Genomic DNA, 22500 nt, shown 5'->3' on the forward strand with positions numbered 1-22500 from the left:
AACAAATTCCTTTGTGTATTGTGCCGTGCTGAAACTGATCTCTGCGTCCGCGGGGAGGCCCCTGCCGTTGGTAGGGAGCGCCACAGACTCGGTCCTCGACGCAACATTTGTTTTGAATGAGACAGATACAGATGTGGGCTGACTCGGTGTTGGCGGCGTTTACTGCGAGCAGACATGCGCTGTCACAGACGCCACTTCCTGCCTGTAACTCAACGGGAACATCAGCACGTCTCCAGATGCCTGTGAACCCCCCTTCACCAATCAGAAACCACCTCCTCAAAACCAGGAAAACATGACATGTAAACACATGTGTGACAGTACATAATGCATGTAATTATCTGCATGCGATGATAAATTATAAACTGAGGATGCTGATAGCAGAGAAAAGCAGATGCAGTACAGGGGTGGAGGAAAGGCCGTTAGACAATGTGAAACTACTTCTTCTTACGACATACCGAAAAGTGATAAAATGCTGAAAGACGCATTCCATTCAAATGGAAAAAAACATCAAGTGATTTCTTTCATTTTCGTCCCTTTCATCTACCTGTTTTGTTTGCCTATTACACGGTTACTGAAGAGGTAATTGTCATAGGGGGAGAAGCACTAACCTTTTCTGAAACACTGGCATTTGACTAATTACAGGTGATTAAGTGTGACGGTGTGACTGTGTGTGGATGTCTACGCACGAGTCACAGAGCGGGTGAGGATTCCCGAACCGCCATTTTCTTCCGCCTCCATGTGAAAAGGAAGAGATGGGAAAAGGTCATGTGTAACTGTGTGTCAACTCTCCCAAACACGAGGACGACGGTGACGGTACGAGATGGAAAACTTGACGCGGGCGCCGTCCTGCTCTACAGGTGCGCCTCCTCTACTTCTACTATTTCCTGCCATTAAAAGAGAAAATCTGGATGCATTTTGACCGAGCGAGATGTAAACCAGCTGGCTTTATCTTTCTTGTTGGATGAGAGTTAGACACTAGCGACAGCATGGAGATCTCTGGTACTGAGACGGGAGATAAGGGGCATAATTCATCATCTGGCCGGTGTGGATTCCCCCCCCCCCCCCCCCCCCCCCCCCCCCAACCCCCCTTTTACCTTCCTTCCAACTACCAAAACATACCCAACCCCCCCCAACACACAACCCAATCACTTAAGATTCAACCCAGCCTACGCCTCACCCCCCCTCCCCCACCCTCTGTTGGCTTCTTCAGCTCCATAATGGGCATTCTGCATCCCCATTTACCCCATAACGGTCCAGATTACACGACAGATATCCCCACACTTGGCCTCTGACAAACAGAATTCCTAGAAGAGAGGGGGAAAGCAGAGATATAGAGGGAGGGGGAGAGAGAGAGAGAGAAGATAGAGAGAGTATGAGTGAGAGAGAGAGAGAGAGAGAGAGAATGAGGGAGTTCTGAGAAACAGAGACAAGGCAAGAAGACATGCACAAAAAGAAAATGGGAAAGGAGAGATAGAAGAACAAAAAAACAGAAAAAGAAAGAGAGAAACAAGAGAGCGAGTAAGAAGGAAAAAGAGAGCAAAAGAGAGAGAAACATGTAAACAGTAAGAGGGAATTAGAGAGAGAGAGAGAGAGAGAGAGAGAGAGAGAGAGATGGAATGACAATAACAGAGAGAGAGCGAGAGAAAGTGCAGGCCTGACCACAGAGGCTCCAACAGGCTTTGTGTGCGAGTCCTTGAGTGTCTAAATGAGACGACAGTGAGAGTATAGCTTCCAAATATGCTTAACAAACCTCTCGCTTTTCGTCCCTGGCTTTTGATTCAGCGGAGAAGGCGGCCAGAGATACAGTATCGACATGGACAATAGAGGTCCAAAGAACAATGACTAAATAGCTCTCGACATCCACCATTATGCCATCAGGGTTGACGAGTTTCCAAGAAAAACGCATTCGATTGAAATGAGTGGAGCTCTGCGTTGGTCAGAGTGGGATTGGACTGAAAGGAGACTCGCTCAACGGTACCCTGCTACTCCCTCCTCCCTCAAGCGAGTAGGATGCTTTTCACACTGCTCCTGCTTGACCTTTTCCCTTTTCTGTCCTCTCAATTCTTTCTGGATTCTTTTATTTTCATTTTCTTTTGCGCTTAGTTAACAAAGACATTGACATTGAACTTACGAGCCAGCCGAGTCAACTGGCAACTTAACGCCAAAGACACACATAAATAACGACCCCCACATACACACAGAGAGAGAGAGAGAGAGAGAGAGTGAGAGAGATAGATATTTATCTATCCAGAGTGATCTGGAGAGACTCCCGGCCCTACTGGGAGAGAGGGAGGACTGCTGTAGACTGGTGGCAAGATATGTAGCAGCTTGCCATGAGATCCACAGCTCTGTGAACCCCCTGTCCCAGATAGCTAATAATTAATGTTTACTTATTATTAATTACTAATTAATAATTCACTTGTTATGTTTATATATTATGTTACTCTTACCGGCATTCCATAGCCCCTCTTGTTCCCCATGCCCTTTGTACTGTTTATTGTTTGTTTTATTTTGTTTATTTTTGTTTATTACGATTGTTTAGTTTGTGTCAACAAACAACACATTAATGAACACATGTACCCAGGCAGGCACGGCGAGCACACTTACTCTCGCTCGGCGGTCAGGATGGTCATCCGCTGACTCTGTTCTTTAACCGTCACAGAAAGATTCTCACTGGCTCTCCTGCAAGGCACACAAACGAAAGGGAAGAAAAAGCACTCAACTGATAAGACACACACTTAAAGAACAGTTACTAGTTTCTGATGCTAATTCATTGCAAGGACTACTGGCCTCAATTTCTTATCTTATCATGATGGCTTTTTTGGCCCAACTTTATATTAACTGTGTATTAATTGCTAATGTAACGTCATGTACTTTCCATATGAGTATATATTGTTAAAAGGTGTAAATAAAAGTAGGGTTAGTAACATATAAAGGTCCAACTCTTTCTCTTTCTTTATTATAGGTCTCTCTCGCCAGTCGTGTGCTTGTATCGCTCCCTCCCTTCCTACCTCCAGCTGCTATGCATACAGAGGGTGAGATTTCAGCAACAGTTGGGTGAAACATTCCATAAAAGCTTCAAACGTAAACTGGAAACTGGTAGTGTGTTTGTGTATGTGTGTGTCTATGTGTGTGTGTGTGTGTGTGTGTGTGTGTGTGTGTGTGTGTTTGTGAATGTGTGTGAGTGTGTGTGTGTGTGTGTGTGTGTGTGTGATAGGGGTAGACTGTAAGGCCCCATGCAGACGAAGCCTAGTTTGCCTGAACCCGGGTTAATTTTTCACACATATCAACTTTTTAAATCGCGTGCACATGAACCCAGCGAATCCGATTGACTCAGCTATAGTACATCCCCCACGCCTGTTGGTGGCGCTTTAAGGTGCTACAGACTACTGAAGAAACGGAGAAGAAGACAGGAGCATGCTAATAAAGTAACATATGACAGTAGTTGAGCTCAACTAGCAACGTTTAGCTTAGCCGCATAGCCTACATTTAATCTGCACAGTAACACATTATGGTGGTTTATAAAATCAGTGGTAAGAGCAGACTGTAGGTTAAGCGAAAAATAATTATATTTGTTATTGATAATAAAGAGTTTAGAACAGTGCAACAAAGCAATGTGCAACATGACATGTCTGAGTTGTTTAAATGTCTGTGCTTTATGGAGATGCTGAGCTTGAGCACGAGAGACCACAATGCAAGTGCTGTGGATCCTGGATGTTTCATGGTTTACAATTGCTTCCAATTTCATGGTTTTATTACTAACAACAAATGTAGGCTATTGTTGAGGGCTTTGTCCTTCACGTACTGTAGGCTACCTCTGAAGTAACGTTAACGCTAGCTAGTAGCTATCGCTATCGTTGTCTGACAGGACTAAAGCTAACGTAACATTCATCTGTTTTGAAACTTCCGTCTATAATAAAAAATCTTTTCACGTCAGATTTGCGCATATAGGCTATTGCTGACACTTTTAAAAACGGGTTTTTGAAAAATGGTCTGATGCAAATAGATTAAACAGTGATAGATTAAAGTGTGGCTTGTTAATGTCATCCCTTTCCTAACAACAGATAGATAGATATATTTGTATTAATCCCGTTAGGGAAATTCACGTGGAAAAGGAGCAAGGTAATAGGAAGAATAATTTTTTTTAAACTGGAGAGCTGTTATAACTGGCTGCCAAACTCACTGCGCCATGGCAACCCATTCAGTTATTAAATAATGCCGGTTGTGTCCGTTGTTCTGGCTGGTCTAATGATGCGATCACGTGGGGCAATCCGATTAGGTATGCGGATAGCGTGCAGACGAACACCAACCGCAACCGGATTTCGAGTTTACTCACTTTGGACCCCCGATTCGAGGGAGTGCGGATACAGTGTGCGGATACAGTGCGTTCGTCTGCACGATAGGGCTATCCGGCGACAGGGTTCTCCGGGTTCAGGCAAACTAGACTCCGTCTGCATGACCCCTAAGCTAACTGAAACCAACCACAGGTGCTAAAACTCGCTCCACATGTGTGAGGGTTTGGCTCAGAGAGCCTTGGGGTGTCGGAACCACCCCTCTAAACTCAGGGATGGAGGTGTGTGTGTGTGTGTGTGTGTGTGTGTGTGTGTGTGTGTGTGAAGCAGTGGGGGGGGGGGGGGGGGGCCCAGACTGAGCTGCTCTCAACTCCCAGCTTTCAACCGTGCTCATGTTCACTCTCACTTTGTAATTTAATTAGAGAAAGAAAGAAGGGGCGAGAGAAAAAGGGAGAGGACGAGAGATAGACAGACAGAGAGAGAGAGAGAGAGAGGGAGGTAGAGAGAAAGAAAGAGACAGACAGACAGCGAGAGAGAGAGAGCGAGAGAGAGAGGGAGGCACAGAGACAGAAAGAAAGAGAGAGTTAGAGGGACTAAAAGAGACAGACAGATGGAGAGAGAGTGGGAGGGGTAGAGATACAGAAAGAGAAAGACAGACAGAGAGAGAGAGAGAGAGAGAGAGAGAGAGGGAGGTAGAGAGACATAAAGAGAAAGACAGACGGAGAGAGGAGGGGGTAGAGAGAAAGAAAGAGAAAGACAGACAGAGAGAGAGAGAGAGAGAGAGAGAGAGGGAGGTAGAGAGACATAAAGAGAAAGACAGACAGAGAGAGAGAGGGGAGAGGTAGAGAGACATAAAGAGAAACACAGACGGAGAGAGGAGGGGGTAGAGAGAAAGAAAGAGAAAGACAGACAGAGAGAGGGAGAGGTAGAGAAACAGACAGACAGACAGAGAGAGAGAGAGGTAGAGACAGAAAGAGAAAGACAGAAGGAGAGAGAGAGAGGGAGGGGAAAACAGCATTTGGCTCCATTAGGCTGGGGAGGCCCGGACTGCTCAGCTGTAGCTCCGCTCCGCTCCTCATGCTCAGGAGAGGCAGAGGCAGAGGCAGAGACAGAGACAGAGGCAGAGACAGAGGCAGAGGCAGAGGCAGAGGCAGATGCAGAGGCAGGGGAGAGGAGCGCCAAGGCCAGAGACGGAGCTCCCATACAAGAGAGCTTCTGATAAATCATTCATGCTGAATTCATATACCGTGTGTCTGCTTCAAGTGGACAACACCTTGGACCCTAACCGACTTGGCTGATCAGTGAAGACACAAATGAGTGTCTGAAGTGCTGAAATAAGTCCTGATAGTGGGATGTCATCCTGATGTTGTTATCATTGAGTCTTGTATGCATGCATTCATACCTGAGGCACATTTGTGTGTTGGCATGTGCGTGTGTGTGTGTGTTGGCATGTGTGTGTGTGTGTGTGTGTGTGTCTGTGTGAGCGTGTGTGTGTGCGCGTCCGTGTCTGCATGTGTATGTGTGAGGCCCAGCGTCGGGATCAAAGGCTGCTTCAGCTCCAGTTGAGGTGACTGGGCCATGACTTTAAAGTTCACTGGCGTATCCTCCAATGTGGTTCGCATCAGCACAACACTCACAACACACACTAACACACACACACACACACACACACACACACACACACACACACACACACACACACACACACACACACACACACACACACACACACACACACAAGCACAGCGCTGGAGGAGTGGAAAGAGAGGCTTCAGGCTCTGTTAGCGCGGTCATGTTGTCACTGACGCGAAAGAAAATAATACCAGAAAGAGGAGGTTGGGTTACACTTCACAATGGTTCCATCTTCCGTCTCTTAAAACATTCTGTCCTCTCCGATGTTAATTAACCAAAATGAATGTAATATTTTACTGTTCAAATCTTTCAGGCCCGACCACAAGCAGTGGGTGGTCTCCAACCATTTCCACCGTCTTGCTCTGCGCATTTCTGGCAAGCAGGCCTTTTCAGCATGACATCAGAGCCGTTCAATAAAACAGACAACGCTTAAAACCGAGGTGAAAAAAAAATGTTTGAATGTTTTCGCCTGAGCCGCCTTCGAGTTAAGTCTCGTCCATTTTCACGGTGGGTAGAAGCGTCAGCATGAGGGTCTGTTTCTATTTGGAGCTAAGGGCTGAGGGACACGGCGGGTCCAACCACCCCTGTGTGTGTGTGTGTGTGAGTGTGTATGTGTGTTGGTGTGTGTGTGTGTGTGTGTGTGTGTGTGTGTGTGTGTATGTTTCCACAAGTTTTTCTGTTTGTTTAAATGGGAAAAGTGCATGCTCTCCATATGTGTCTGTGCATACCCTTACATCCATGCATGTTCATGTTAATGTAAATATGTGTTCACATGCAAGAGCCTTTAGAGTTGTCTGTTGGATATATCCCTCTCCTCGTGTCATTAGCATTTGTGTGTGTGTGTGTGTGTGTGTGTGTATGTGTAAGAGTGAGTGTGTGTGCTTGTGTGTCCGTGCGTGTGTTTGTGTGAGTGTGTGTGTCTGTGTGTGTGTGTGTTTATGTGTGTGTGAGTGTGTGTGTTTGTGTGAGGATGTGTGTGTGTGTATTTGTGTGAGTGTATATGTGTGTGTGTGTGGGTGTGCGTGTCTGGTGTCACCTACTTCTGCTCTTTGATCCAGTGGCTGACGTTGGTGAGCACCAGTTGGCTCTCCTGGCTGAGCTGTGAATTCTCTGCCTGGGCCTCCGCCAGGGCCTCACCAAGCCTCTGCAGCTGTGGAGGGAGGGAGAGAGGGAGGGAGAGAGAAGGAGAGATAGAGAGAGAGAGGGGGAGAGGGAGAGAGGGAAAGAGGGAGGGAGAGAAGGAGAGGGAGAGAAGAACAGAGAGAGGGAGAGAGAGAGGGAGAGAGAGAATGAGGGATAGAGAGAGAGGGAGAGAAGGCAAGAGAGAGAGGGAGGGAGGAAGAGAGAGAGAGAGGGAGAGAGATATAAAGAGAGGGGGAGAGAGAGGGACACAATGAGGTAGAGAGAACGAGGGAGAGAGAGAGGAGAAGATAGAGAGATAGACAGGGAGGGGGGAGAGACGGAAAGTGGTACACAAAGATCAAGATAGGTAGAGAGGGGGGGGGGTGCAGAGACAGAGAGAGACACAGGAGTGGAAGAGAGAAAGAGACAGGAAGACAGACAGAGAAAGAGACAGATCACAGAAAAGTGAAAGAACATGAGAGAAATAGAGAGACAGAAAGAGAGAGGCAGATCAAAGCAGATCAGAGATGAACCCACTCTCTCTCCACAACTAATAATAACCTGTGCCCCTTGTAAAGCCCCAGTGTGTATGTGTTCCACCCCCTTCCCCCCCACAGCTCCCCACCTCCCCAGCCCTCCGCACCCCAGCGCCCCGCTAGTTCCTGCTCCTCTCGTCTCCCCATAACGAGGGCTTCCTTCAACATGCTATTAATTGATTCAATATGCTGGGAGGAATGCCTGCAGCCCTTCCCATGTCTTCGATTTAGGAGTTTATTATGCTAAGCGAACTCTCTGCTCCCCGCTACCCCCAGCCTGCCCGCGCGCGGCCCTCTCTGCTGGCGGGAGTGCAACTCTAATCAGGTGAATTCAATTAGAGCCGCTTCTTGATCCCCTCGCTTGGCTTGTCTGGGGCCTGAAAACACAACAGGTCTGGAGGGGGGGTTGAGCAAACAGCAGTAAGTTTATTTGGTGTTTGTGTGTGAGATCAATCTCTCTCTCTTCTCTCTCACTCTATTTCCTCCTCTCTCTTTCTCTCTCCCTTCCTCTGTCATCCTGTGCAGAGGGCCGGCCATCTAGGGAAACATGCATGTACTTTTGGTACTGAGCTCAGTCTTACAGACTCAGTCATTGGCACAGACCCCCACCTAGTCAACTCCAGCGCACAGACATCACTGTTCTGATCGCCATGGACACCATGGGCTGTGTCCATCAACGGTACCGCAGCAGCCAGATGTCAGGCGGAGGGAGTGACAAGCTAAAGGGATCCCCATGGGGACAGCACGAGCACTCCAGGCTCTTACGGGTGAGAGGACAGACAGACAGACAGACAGACAGACAGACCTGGCAGACAGACAGACAGACAGACAGGCAGACAGGCCTGGCAGACGTCCTATATGATGGAGGAATCAGGAGTAATTGCCTGATTAGTGGTACCAGGATGGGAGGAGCTATGAGAGAATCCCACAGCTCAGGCAGGAGAGCCAACTGGCGCTCACCAACGTCAGCCACTGGATCAGAGAGCAGAAGTAGGTGACACCAGAGACTACAGCATTTAAGAGGTACTTAGACCTCCATCCATAACCCACTGTGTATACTACTAATCTATATAATCTATATATACATATAATCCATATAATAAACGACATAAACTGTCTATTAAACCTTGTGGTAGTGACAGCATGGGTGGCTTTGAGCACTGGGTCTTACTCTTCTGTGTTTCTCTCAGTGTTTAGTGATGGCCAGGTCATGCGGTCATGCACATGTGCCATCGCTGACTCTAGATTCAGAGCAAACCCTAACCAGCCCTGGATTGGCTGGAGGTTCACAGAGTTGGCTGGAGTCTGGGACATGACTACTTGTCAGCTGAGAAAGCTCCAAAACAGGCCCATCTGGAGTGCATTTGTACCCCCTGTGCTGGGCAGGCATCCCGAGCTGCGCTCTCTCATTACTCCAGCAGCCCATCCTCATGCTGCTGCAGCCCCCCCTGTGCCTTTCGCCCCTCCCCATCCCAGTGGAGGCAGACAGTGTTGAGACAACACTTGTCCGAATAACGGGCTTAATATCGCCCCGGAGACAAATTACAGATGATGACTACGGTCCACAACATTTTCTCTTCTCACGATTTCTCTCTTCTCTGTTCTTTCTTCACCTTGGCGTCCTTTCTTTCTGCAAGTTGTTTCTGAGCTCTGAGCTTTAAGCTTGAATGTGTTTTGCACATATCTCATCCGTATATCTAAAGCAGCACGTCTCAAAACCACCGTACCACCAGCACTGCCTGCTATAAGACTGAATGTAATAACAGAATATATTCTGCTAAACTTATATGAAGTTCAGACTGATAAAAAGATGCCTGCAGTGGTGACCTTTGTGAGGTGTGGTCCTAGTGGGCCTGAATCAGTGGGGGGAGAGGCGCAGAGGTGGAGTCGGAGAGGATGGAGAGGTGGACAGATGAAACGCCCCTGCCTGATTTAAATAGAGATTCAGCTATTTTGCTTCCCGCACAACAACACACACACGCGCACACACACACACACACACACACACACACACACACACCCACACACACACATTAAGTTATCTACTGAACGCCGGCGGCTTGGCTTAACTGTCCCCACAGAAGCGCATTGAAAGAATGAACACGCCGCTTGACAGCTGAAATACACAGCTCTTCCAGCGGGACATCACTCACTCCCTCTGAGCTGGCCACTGACATTCCACAGCCAAACTCTATCATTTTATCATCATGTCTGTAATTATAAATGGGTATCAGAGCGAACATTTAAAGCCTCAAAGACAGGCTACGAGTTTATCTACCTCAGAGGTGGCCGCCTCCAGTTTCTTCTCCAGTGCCTGCTGCTCCTGCTTCAGAGCCTCAGACTGCTATGGGTGCATCAATAAGGAGGAGAGTTCAGATTAGATTAGAGTCGCTCACGCACGCACACACACACACACACACACACACACACACACACACACACACACACACACACACACACACACACACACACACACACACACACACACACACACACACACACACACACACACACACACAGCGACCTCCTGTAGCCCAGCTCAGGGGTAATGCCATTATCAAACACAAGTATAAGAGTCTACAGTGTGTTAAACAGCAGACAAAGGAGAGATTAGGAATGTGTGTATGTATATGAGGTGTGTGTGTAAGAGACCGTAAGACGTGCTGGACTGTGTAAGGCTACAGTGTGTTAAATGGGAGATGAAGTGTGTGCAAACCCTGAGTCTAGTACAAAGAGGAGTATAAGGACTACGCATGTTTACAGTGCTCGAGATAAAAATACAGATGAGTGCTTAGGAGCTGTGTGTGTGTGTGTTTGTGTGTGTGTGTGTGTGTGGTGTGTCCTGCAAAGTTATGGGTGTTGGGGAGTGTGTGAGTTTATAGTGAGTTAGTCAAAGGAAGGACAGTGAGAGTAATGTGTGTGTGTGTGTGTGTGTGTGTGTGTGTGCCAAAAAGACTAGGCATGTTTGCAGCGTTTCTGATAAGACTCCTGGTAGGAACCACAATGGTGTGGCGAGTGTGTCCAATACAAAGCTGGGAACTATAAAAATGCATGTTTCCATACCAGTGTTTAGGAACTCTATGGGCGAAGGGTATCGGGAAGGGTTTATAAGACTATACGTGTTTACAGTGTTTTAGACAAGACACAAAGGAGTTTGGAGGAACCATGCTGGAGAAGGGTGTATCTAACAAAAACATGGATATTGGGACCATGTGAGTTTAAAAGTGTGTTAGATAAGACACGGGAGGGGTGTGGGAGCGGTGTGTGTGTATATGCGTGTGTGTGAGTGTGTGTGTGTGTGTGTGTGTGTGTGTGTGCGTGTGTGTGTGCGCGCATGTCCTCCCCACCTCCTCCGCCTTGCACCCAAAGCCCTGCTGAAGAGCGGCAGCCTCTGCTCTCAGGACCGTCAGCTGCTCCTCCTTCCTCTCCAGCGCTCTGCTGTTCTCCTGGCAAACAGCCTGACACTGCTGGAGCTGCTGACCCAGCGCCGACATACACCCCTCATGCCTCCTCACCTGCAGAGAGGGGGGCGGGGGAGAGAGAAGGGAGGGGGAGAGGGGGGTGGGGCGATGAGTGATGGAGGGAGAAAAGAACCGGGGTGATTGAGAGAGAGAGAGAGAGATTAAAATATTAGAGGGAAATTAGAAATAGAAAAAACACAGAGGAAAGAAAATCAGAGAGATTTTAAATATTTAAAATATTTGGGAGATAGACAGGTAGAGAGACAGACAGACAGACAGACAGACAGACAGAGAGAGAGAGAGAGAGAGAGAGAGAGGACAGAAAGAGAGGAGAGAGAAGATAGAGAAGAGAAGACAGTGAGAGAGAGAGAAGAGAGAGAGAGAGAAAAGAGAGAGAGAGAGAGAAGAGAAGAGAGGAGAGAGAGAAGAGAGAGAGAGAAGAGAGAGAGGGAGAGAGAAAGAGAGGGAGAGAGAAGAGAGAGAGGGGAGAGAGAGAGAAGAGAAGAGAGAGAGGAGAGAGAGAGAAGAGAAGAGAAGAGAGATGTTAGGAGTGTATTAGCGCCAGCTAAAGCACAGAGCGGGTGTAACGCAAACTATTCAGAGCAAAGAAAAAGAAAAAGAAAAAAAGGATGGACAGGGCAAACAGTGGCTCATCTCCCTGAGCCCCTGCACACACAGAGCACAAACTCACTCTTACACACACACACACACAGAGAGCACAGCAAACACTAGAGCCCACACTTAGCCACTGAGTTAGGGCTCTCCACAGGGCCACGGCGCCTAGCTATTAGCGCCCGCAGATATGCTGCGATAGCCATCGCATGAGCTTCACCACCACACCCCTCCCCCCCCCCCCCCCCCCCTTTCTTTCTCTCTATCTATCTCTGAGCTGTTAAAAACCTTTCCCTTACCGGTACCCATAAAGTAATGCATTAATTCACCATTAATTATAGAACACGTCAACCCACATTTCACTCAGCACTCTCTCACTCTCGCACAGGCGCGAGCTCTGAGGCGTCCTTAATGACAATAATTACCAGCCGAGGAAGGACTCATCTAAAATTAACATTTCTTTCCAATCTGGCCCTGATAGGGGGATGTAAATAGCGCTGAAGGCTGAGGGTGAGGGTGCCATGATTAAGGCTCGGACCGTGGTACACCAACTGTCTTTGTTGCAGGGCCGAACAATGAAGACTCAAAAACAGTAGTTTTGTGTTTTGGTTTTTGTGCCACAGACAGGGCTGTAATACAAGTAAGTGACAGGAAGAGTGTGTGTGTGTGTGTGTGTGTGTGTGTGTGTGTGTGTGTGTGTGTGTGTGTGGGTTGGGGGGGCTGCTTAACATTTAGATTGTTTCTGCTTTTAGGGAAGTGTGTAGGGGCCGGCACAGGAGGGGGTTAGTCGTTATGTGACATGAGACAGTAGGACGAGGCTTTGGGAAGAGGCAGCCACATACAAACAAAAAGGCTGCAGCCAAACAAGGAGAAGAAGAGCTAGAAATAGGCCAATATCTTATGGTCCGGGGGCTCATATCGCCTTCAGTGCAGGGAGGGAGACTTCAATATGATCCATTTATACACACTCGACAGCTTCAGAGTGAAGGCAGAAGATGGCTATGGGCAAGGTATCCCGAATTTAATCTATTTATTGGCTTAACCCAAGTATGTATAGTACTATTAGTATGTAGAACACGGGTATGAAATATAAAAGTAGATTTTCTCCCAGAGCTTGACAGCTGAAATGGATAAAAGATGCCAAAGAGATATTTATGGATCATTTAAATAATACATTTTGCCGAATGCAAATATCCTTTCCCAGATACAATTAAGTACCTGAGATAAAACCTGATTAATATTCTGTGTCTGGAGAAGACAACGCTTTAAACGCCTGGAGCCTTTGCAGGCGACCACCCTCAGGTAAATAAAGGGAGTTACATGGGTGCAGATATCCTGCTAGATCAGTCTGCTTTATGAATAACATAACGCTTCTCCCCCCCACCCCCAACACACAACAAACAGACGACACACATCCACACACACACATATATATAAACATACATTCACACACAAACCTACAACCACACACTGCGCACCCATACCCCCCCACTGTGCCCCCCCTGTGCCCCCACCAAATGTACAGCATCATCAGGTAGCATGCATGGTGGAGAGGAAGAGATATTTAATAAAAGCCTGCCACTTGGAATCCTCTCTGATTGTCTGCACAGCCAAGGCTAGGCCACTGCTGTGTCTGTTGACGAGGACATCACCCTGTCACCTGCTATAATGTTTGACAGCTCATTCTTCTGCATAAAGCCGCTACAAAATTACTATGCCCCCCCCCCCCCCCAACACACACACACACACACACACACACACACACACACACACACACCACCTTCTCCAAATCCGTTGCTGGTTAATAACCAAAGGCAATATCTAGCCTTCTTTCTGCGTGCAAAGCTACACTGAGAGCTGGAATGAAACCCTGCAGAGGGGAAGATTAAAGAGTGGTAATTATGAGGGGGTAGATCATGCTTGCACACAAGCAGTGGAAGAGAACGATAGAGAGAGAGAGAGAGAGAGAGAGAGAGAGAGAGAGAGAGAAAGAGAAGAGAGTTAGAGAGGGGGGAATGAGAGGTGAAGTCTGGTAGCTTGTTACAATGTTTCTATTATATCAGCACATGGAGGGTGCTGCACGGCCCCACCGCTCGACTCCACTGGCGACAGGAACACAGGGGAACGCCGCTGTAGTGTTTAGAGACGGCGCTTTCTTTTTTTTCTTCCTAGTTCTCTTTTCACACACACACACACACACACACACACACACACACACACACACACACACACACACACACACACACACACGCACGCACGCACGCACACACACGCACGCACACACACGCACACACGCACACACGCACACACGCACACAGGCATGCATACACGCACGCACGCACACGCACGCACACGCACACACACACACACACACACACACACACACACACACACACACACACACACACACACACACACACTTCAACATTTCATATATTCCCTCTTCACCTGAGCACATGTACATACCTCCCTATGGGGCATATCAAGTATGCCATTAAAAAAAACAAAGGAACAACAACAACAACAACAACAACAAGAGGGACATTCTAATTAGATTTCCGCAATATCTCATGTTCAAGGTGGAACACATCGATTCTCAGATCATTCTGTTTTATGTGCTTCTATTATTTTTTTTCTCGATAGCTGGCTAGACTTTGGAGCAAGAATCAGAGTCAATGAACAGATGAAATGTATTCAAATATGCATCACTTCTAGCTCCGCTTGTGGCTGTGTGTGAATGATCCCCATCCCAGCAGAGCTCCTGAATGGTTTGGATGCATTCCTGAGCAGGAGAATGAGCCCTTGTCCACGCGGAATAGCGCAGCACTATTTAAACCGGGGCCTGACAGGTAACAGCTTTAACTGCTCACCATGCAAGAAAAGTACACGTCTCTGTAGACACCCGGGACAGGTCGTGGATGAGTGTGTGTGTCTAATTAGCTTTCGTGGTGCACTCAAATGTAGATTTAAAGTCAGACTTGCCACAGGAGATAAACTCTCCGTCGGGTTTTGAAAAAAGCAAAAAAAAAAAAGCATTCAATTCAAAGCAATAATATGGTCCTACTGCACCCAAACCATCAAGCCAGAGGCGCAGGATCCACTCACAGTGGTGGCAAGGCACAGCTTTGCAAACTTTAAGAAGAGAGATGGCACTTTACTTTCTCTCCTTCTCTCTCTCTTTCTATCTGTCTTTCTCTCTCTCATTCTCAGTCTCTCTCTCTCTCCATTTGTCTGTCTGTCTCTCTCCCAGGCTCTGCATCCCTCCGACTCTGCCATCAACGCCGTCTGCGGATGGCAAATCTTTTCCGCGGATGGCATTGTAGAAGCTGAGCCCACAATGCTCCCCGCGAGCTGTCGTGTAAACTCGGGACCTGGCTTTTCCCCCATGCTGCACGGGTGTCACCAAAAGCGATTTGTGTCAATTTCCACAAGCCTCTGAGGAGCACGGGGGAGATGGCGGCAGAGGCGGCGGCGACGGGGGAAACGGTGGTGGGAGGACTATTCTACGTCTGCGAGGATTACAATAAAGAATAAGATGAACGGAGGATGATATTATAGACAACCATGGCAAGGCTGAAATAAAGACGGGCTTCTTGTATGAAATGTCAACTATGGGAGCCCGCCGACCAGGGATTAACGGCAGGGATCTGAATGCCGAATGCAGGGGGACCAGAGACGGGAGGGCTCGGGAAGCCTGTCCTATCCCACAGGCCTCGGCGGAGGTGCTGGTTGGCGCATTATTATAATCCAAAAATGCAGTGTGACGTGGAAGGGAGCCGAAGCAAGCGAGTGACAGTGAGAAAGGAAGAAAGGTGGAAAGGGAGACAGCAGAATGCATTGAGACGGAGTGGTGAAAAGAATTATAGTGAGGAGTTGAAAAATAATTTTTTAGATGTAATTGGAGGGTCTAGACGAGGAATTGGGAGCAGGGTTAGAGCATGTCTGGTCATGAGGAGGTGTCATGTTATGTGCAAAGGAACTTGTCAACCCACACTTTGAATACAACGAATTACATGTTTTAAACACATATATATATATATTGCGATGGGAAAATAACATATTTTGTTTTAGTCTGCACAACCAAAAATGCAATAATCCTCAAGCATGCTTCAGCCAATGAATGACTTAAAACAAGTCATGGGTATACACCTTGACACATTAAAATTGCACATGCACACCTCATTTGATATTCTCACGAGTTGGTCCATCTACTTCAAATGAACTAAGGCACACATATATTGTTAAACATGCTGGTATTAAACTTTGATTATTTCCACTAATTAAAACCCCTGACGAGAGGAACATCATTTAAATATGTATATTTATCACTAAGAGCTGCTAAATAAAACATCTTCATTTGACAAGAGGACAGGAAGGTAAAAAAAAAAAGACGTAAAAAAGAAAAAGAAGACGAAGGAGTGGAACTAATTTCTCTTCTGCCAATTTTGTTGGTGGCCTTAATGGTAGTGACATAATTACATATTAAACCAGAGTACCCCCTTCTCCTTAATAATACCACTAATGGATACTTTAATTGCACCGGTACTGGCTGTGATTTCCTGGCAAATAAAATGAACCATCTAATGCTTTAATAACTGCTCTTCAATGATTAATGGCGGTTGCGAGGCGGACAGGCAATGAGGGATGTTTTAGGGGGGCTTTGGCTCGACGAGTAATTAAGGGACAAACAGTAAACACGACGCAGCGCTTGCCCTTCAGGGCAGGCCCCTCATCCTCCCGCACCTGACGGCCAATCACGGTGGCCGAGCCGGCACTGTGTAATTTTGATATGTGTGGCCTTTTTCAAATCAGCCCAGATGAGTGTTTTCAATCAAGTGCCGATATAATAGGGAGCACAGTAAAGGGTGATTTGTGATTGCAGGGATACGCATGCAGTACATGCGACCAACCCCCGGCCCAGTCGCCCCAACTCAGCGCAATGGCTCTTTTAGCTCAACTGGCCTTCAAGACATGAGAAGGATGTGCTGCTTTCAAGAACAAAGTACAAAATGTTTCTCCTTTTTTCCTTTTCTATTATACGGCATAACTGAACACAGTCCGCGTCGGGAGATTGATGTGCTGATGTGCACCAGTGTGCACGACGCCTGCTGCCCTGCTCTGATCTCCAAAGGCCCCCGTCCTCACCCGACACACAGGCCGCTGACTGGCCTAAACACACACCATGGCCTTTGTTAGGCCTGGGCGTCCATGGCTACAGCCTCTTTTTTTTTGCAGTTTAAGGGTTATACTTTAAAACTAACACTAGGGGCTAAGGACTATATTACTTTGACTAATATACCAGGCTGCAAGTACTGACGGATGGCTGCGTGGGCCGAAATAAAGTCAGTTTTCTCTCAAATCAACTGGCTCAAAATGACCTCAACCACCTGTGGATTATGAGACATGGATCCAAAACACCCTTAACCACTCCACAGAAAAATAATGTGAAGGAATAATGGTGAAATCGCACGAGTCCCCCATTGGCCTCAATGGGGCGAGGGCTTTTACTAGTCTGTATAAAGGAAGAGGTCGCAGATCTACAGCTCTCGCGCCGCCTCAATCCTCTCTGGTTATCGCCTCTGTTGCTGACAATTTGGGCTAGGTAGAGCAAGGTAAAAAGGAATGAAACTTTAATATCTCCCTGTCTAAAATCGATCTCCAGGAAGCACTCTTTAAAGGCCTACTAAACCATGCGTTACCAAACAATATTCGTTTGATATTCAAACAGTATTATGTTCACATGAAATGTTTCTGTCTATAAAAACCTTTTAAATGTTTTCTATGGGTAACCTATGGCAATGCCCACGCCCCATGTCAGTGTGACCAAGCATAAAAGTGTTTTAATGTAGACCAGCAGTGTGGTATAATGGATGGGGTAATGTTCATGTGAGTCAGACAGACAATAGGCCCTGCATGCCTTGGTGCCCCGAACCCCCCTACAGGTCTAGACTTTGCCCCGAATGTGTTCAACTCCATGCAATAACCCCTGACGCACACACAACGTAGGTTCCACGGGCGCACGGTAAAAGAGCTCTCCTTTCCCCACACACTCTTTAACCATAGAAGTTTTTGTGGGCCTCCCCAGGTCTTGGGCCAGGGTCATCTGTGCCCTTTGACCCCCTACTGACAGCCGGCCAGGTGTGCACTACTGAATAAAAGGGGTCACTAATGTTAAACCAATCTCACAGCACCGCTAGTGTAGTCGACTGTTTTCTCATAGGCAGGAAGACGAACCTGTCAATGCAACAGGGAGGAATCTTTTCAAAAATCACACAAAAATCTTTTGAGCGAAGGTTACACAGTTGGGCTCAGTTTTCAGAGTCACACAGACGGTGAGCTGTGACTGGGTGAACAGTCAAGTCAAAGTCAAATGTATTTATAAAGCACATTTAAAAACAACTCACACTGACCAAAGTGCTGTGGCATATTTTAACAGGGCCAGGTCTCAGGTGGATGGTGTGGGCTAACTCAATGCCAACACCACGCAGATCCGGTGTATGCATGTACAAAGGGATTCATACATCACTGATACTCTAAACTACATATAGAAAATAAGCAGAAGGTCTCAGGTGGTTGGTGGCGTCTCACCCCAAGCCCAGACACTAAGTGGATCTGGACAAGGTCACAGCCAGATCAACACCAGAGCAATTTGAGCTTCAACTGCAAATATCAACACTGTATACTGAATAAATCACCTTAAAAGTACAGACTATAAGCAAGGCTGTGATTATGTACAGTAGAATGTGCTGTGCTGATATTATGTATAACATTTATCGCTCATGTAATATGTCTTTAGTAAAATCAGGTTATTTTTGGACAACTGCATACACTGTTAGAAGAAGCTAGGCCATTATGGATGCATACGCTCGAGCTGAAACAAGAACCTGGCAGTGTGGTTCGCTATACAGGGGCTTCAAAGAAGAGAATGCTTGACAATTACAGATAGCCTGGACCCTGCATGTGTGTGTGCATGTATATGTGTCTGTGCATGGCGTGCCTGCATATGCTTTCATGTTGTGGTATTCATTACTCCGACTGCTGGGTAGGAAAATATGGCGGTATGGAGATAGGCCTAATATAGTCGCATGGCAAAGAAACACATGGCCATGCACAGTGGGTCACTGAGAAAGCAAGAAAAAATCCAGATAATTAAAATATCACTCCTACAATTACTGACAAATGGTCATCATTTCTCTTAGAGTGCCACAAAGCCACGCGTGGCAGAATGTCCATTGCGCCAGGGTAATTCTAAAATAATTTAGCCTCACTCAAAATCCACTTAAAAGATACATCAAGTAATGGCTTTGACCGGAGCAGATGAGGCCATTTCAAACCCAATTTCCTTTGGATTCATCAAGCTTGGCCATTTCTCTCCCCATTACAACCCATCGCCAGGTTCGCAGTGGCCTCCCGTGCACCACAGACCTTAATGCCCCTTAGAGAGGGGGCAGGGGGGCGGGGGGGCACACACATCCTTGCAGGAACACAAGGCAAAAGACATTCTGTGTGTCCATTTACACAGCTCAGATGACACGGGAGTACATTTAAAACCCGAAATAAAAATCAGGCATTTACGCTGACGCTCGCGCGTTCTGTGACCCTTGCCCTCAGAAGCGTTACTCAGAGGCCATTTAATAGCATCCCGTGATTACAGACGCCGCATCTAACCTCTTAACGGTCAGGGCAAATGAAATAGATAGATAGACAGACAGTGGACTTCCTGAATGCCTACCTGCGGATGAAAACATCTAAGAAAGGTAATTCTGGCTCATTGCTCGTGTTCATTAGTCCATTTCTGACATACAGTATTATGTATTTTTTCTGTACGCAAGCCTACTGGGCCAGTCTGGATGAGGGTTTAAAGTTACTGTACAAACACACTAACAAGCTTCACGTGAACAGCTGAACCGCTCCTGCGTTCTATTAAAATTGGAAACGACCATGAGACATTAAATGGCCCTGCTGGTGGAACATAAATAAACACATTAATGATTATTGTCAGGTATTTGCACACTCCCCAAGATACCAAAACATGCAATCATTTTCTGCCGCGCCTTTTTGATGGCTGCCCGGCCGCATGTTTATTGGAAGCACGGTTGTTTGATTTGCGCCGGTCTCATGCAGAGAGGAGCAAAGAGAGAGAGAGAAATCGAGAGAGAGGAGAGGAGGAGAGGGAGGGGGAACTGAGAAGCCGAAGTGAAGTCTGCGGAGTTACAGAGACGTATATGTGCTTCTGGTTAGTTCACAAAACACCAATCAACTCACACACTCTCAGAGAGAGAAACTGGCTCATTTGCTATGCACAAACGCACACACACCCACACACACACAACCACACTTAACTACATAACACAGCATAGAGTCATTCCTTTGGATGCGCCTAACCTATACTGCCACAGTGCTAGAGGCCAAAGTGGATTTGAAACGGTTGACATATTGAGTGTTTGTCATGGGTAATAAGAGAGCTGCTGCAGGCTTTAATAGGCCTCATCTGTAGGGCAGCACTGGGAGCTGGGTGCCTGTGTTTGGGGACTACGACTGAGCAGTGGGCTTTTATCAGCGTTGAGTTAGTAGTGTGTGTGCGTGTGTGTGTGTGTTTGTGTGTGTGTGTGTGTGTGTGTAAATGATCAAAGACAGAGTGAAAGATAGAGAGAGAGAAAAAAGTGTGCCTTGTTTACACACAAACAATCAATCTTGCAAGTGTACTTGCAAGTACACAATTCTCATTTCGCACACACATACCCATACAGACACAGCTAGACATCCATTGACATGCACACAAAACCCACACCCAGAGCGCACATGTGTAAACCCATGTCCATACGGTATGCAGTCTGCAGTGTACATGGAGTAAGTGTGCTCCCTCACAATGTTGGCGTGGTTGTCTCTCTGGACCCTGAGGCTCTCCACCTGTGTGTTCAGGTGTGTGACGGAGGCGTTGAGTCGGGCCAACTCCTGCTGATGGTCCTGGCACTGGGCACGCTCCCGCTGCAGCTCCAGCCTCAGAGAACACACCTGCCCTGCCTGCTGCTGCAGCTGCACACACACACACACACACACACACACATACTATAAACACACTTACATTAACTGAAATACATATAGCATGGAGAGGCATAAACACATTCAAGCACAAACCCACACAAACCTCAAACACAGATACATTTACACACAAACATACCTCACATGTAAATGTTTCTATACATCCATCCACACACTCACAGAATTACATGAATGTGGCCTCGTGGGCTTCACTCGCACATGCCCATGGATACAGCACAGCCATGTCTGTCTCCTAGTCAGTGCCATAGTGGCTCAGGAGGTAGAGGAGTCGTTCAGCAATCGGAAGGTTGCTAGTTTGATTCCGACTCCTCCTCACCAAGTGTCGAAGTGTCCTTGACACTGAACTCCCAACTGCTCCCGATGTGCAGACTGGCACCTAGGATAGTAGCCACCGCCATTCGGTATGTGAATGGGAAGATGAGGCATTAATCTGAGGCGTTTATGTGTAAAGTGCTCCATGAGTAGAAAAGCGCCATATGAATGCAGTCCATTCACCATTTAGTTCCTGTCAAGAGGCAGGACTGATATTTAAAATCTGAGACGTGAGTAATGTGCTGCAACTGTCCCCGAGTTGCTGACCTTAAAAATAGGATGTCAAAGAGAAGAGGGGAAAAGGCCTTTGGTGTTCATCGGAGCAATTAAATTATCTCTGCGACTAGGGAGACCTAGCCTGATATTAACAGCTAATAAGTAAGTGTGGGAGTGATATTGGTGTGTGTATGTGTGTGTGTGTGCGTGTGTGTGTGTGTGTGTGTGTAAGTGTGAGTGTGTGTGTGTGTGTGTGTGTGTGTGTGTGTGTGTGTGTGTGTGTGTGTGTGTGTGTGTTGAGAGTAAATTAAAGCTGAGCTCCCACAGGTGGGCTGGAGGAGGAGAAACATCTCACTGATGTCCTGGGAGGTTTGGGAAGTGAATATAAATGATGATGGAAACATGGCTAAAATATAACAGTGAGAAATGAACAGAGAGAGAGAGAGAGAGAGCGAGAGAGAGAGAGAGAGAGGCAGGGTATGGTGTGATCACTGCTCCTTCCTGTAGCTGAACTAGTCCATCTCCTTCGAACCTCCTTCGCTCTCTCTCCCTCTTTCTCGCTCTCTCATTTTCTGCCCCTCTCATCCTTACTCAGTATCTCTCTTTCTCTCCATCCATCCATCCCTCCCTGCCTCTCACCCGCACACACTGTCCCTCTATCTATTTTTCCCTCCTCACCAAATCTCTTGCTCTCCCTTTCTTTCTGTATCTCTCTATCCATCTCTTCCCCTCCCTCTCTCCTTCTCTCTCTCTTCAAAGGGAAGGCCACAGATGGAGGAAGCAAGGGACTCACTCATGCGGATGTGATGTGAGGGATTGTTCAGCCAGCCTGCCGATGGTTACCTTTAATGTGGTACCGCTAATTAAAGATGTCACAAGACGGCCCGTGTGAAATATCTCTCTATCCATCTGCACACTCGCTCGCTCGCTCATGTGACGACCACTGGTGTAGAACAGACAGGCTCGCATCTAACACGGCCTGCGGATTGATGCTACATTTACCGTCAGCGATATTAGCGACGCACTAACTTGCCATTAGCTTAATAGATGCGCTAACACACCACAATCATTATCATCATGATTTGCTAATGATCGCGCTAGCTCTGTTGTTTACCGATTAACTGATTCACTAGTGCTGTGCTCTCCACCACGTACCAGCTATGAGAGGAAACCGCAGACGCAACAGTATCCAGACCAGGTACACTTTATTAAGTTAAATGAGTCAAATTAGCAAAATTAGCTCTTTTACTTTCT

At 47.0% G+C, this 22500-nt stretch overlaps 1 protein-coding gene across 4 annotated transcripts in view; it reads right to left on the minus strand.

Annotated features, from left to right (window-relative positions):
- LOC105890081 (trichohyalin-like) overlaps nucleotides 1–22500 on the minus strand; it is a 125515-nt gene that overhangs the window by 17610 nt on the left and 85405 nt on the right. For all 4 annotated transcript variants that reach the window (XM_031583512.1, XM_031583513.1, XM_031583514.1 and 1 more), the window contains 5 exons: nucleotides 20524–20691; nucleotides 10930–11097; nucleotides 9861–9926; nucleotides 6965–7074; nucleotides 2608–2682 (listed from right to left, as the gene is read on the minus strand). In XM_031583512.1, the coding sequence (XP_031439372.1) occupies nucleotides 2608–2682; nucleotides 6965–7074; nucleotides 9861–9926; nucleotides 10930–11097; nucleotides 20524–20691 (587 nt within the window). The remainder of the gene's footprint in view (nucleotides 1–2607; nucleotides 2683–6964; nucleotides 7075–9860; nucleotides 9927–10929; nucleotides 11098–20523; nucleotides 20692–22500) is intronic.

The sequence above is a fragment of the Clupea harengus genome, chromosome 17 (assembly GCF_900700415.2).
Source record: "Clupea harengus chromosome 17, Ch_v2.0.2, whole genome shotgun sequence".
NCBI lineage: Eukaryota > Metazoa > Chordata > Actinopteri > Clupeiformes > Clupeidae > Clupea > Clupea harengus.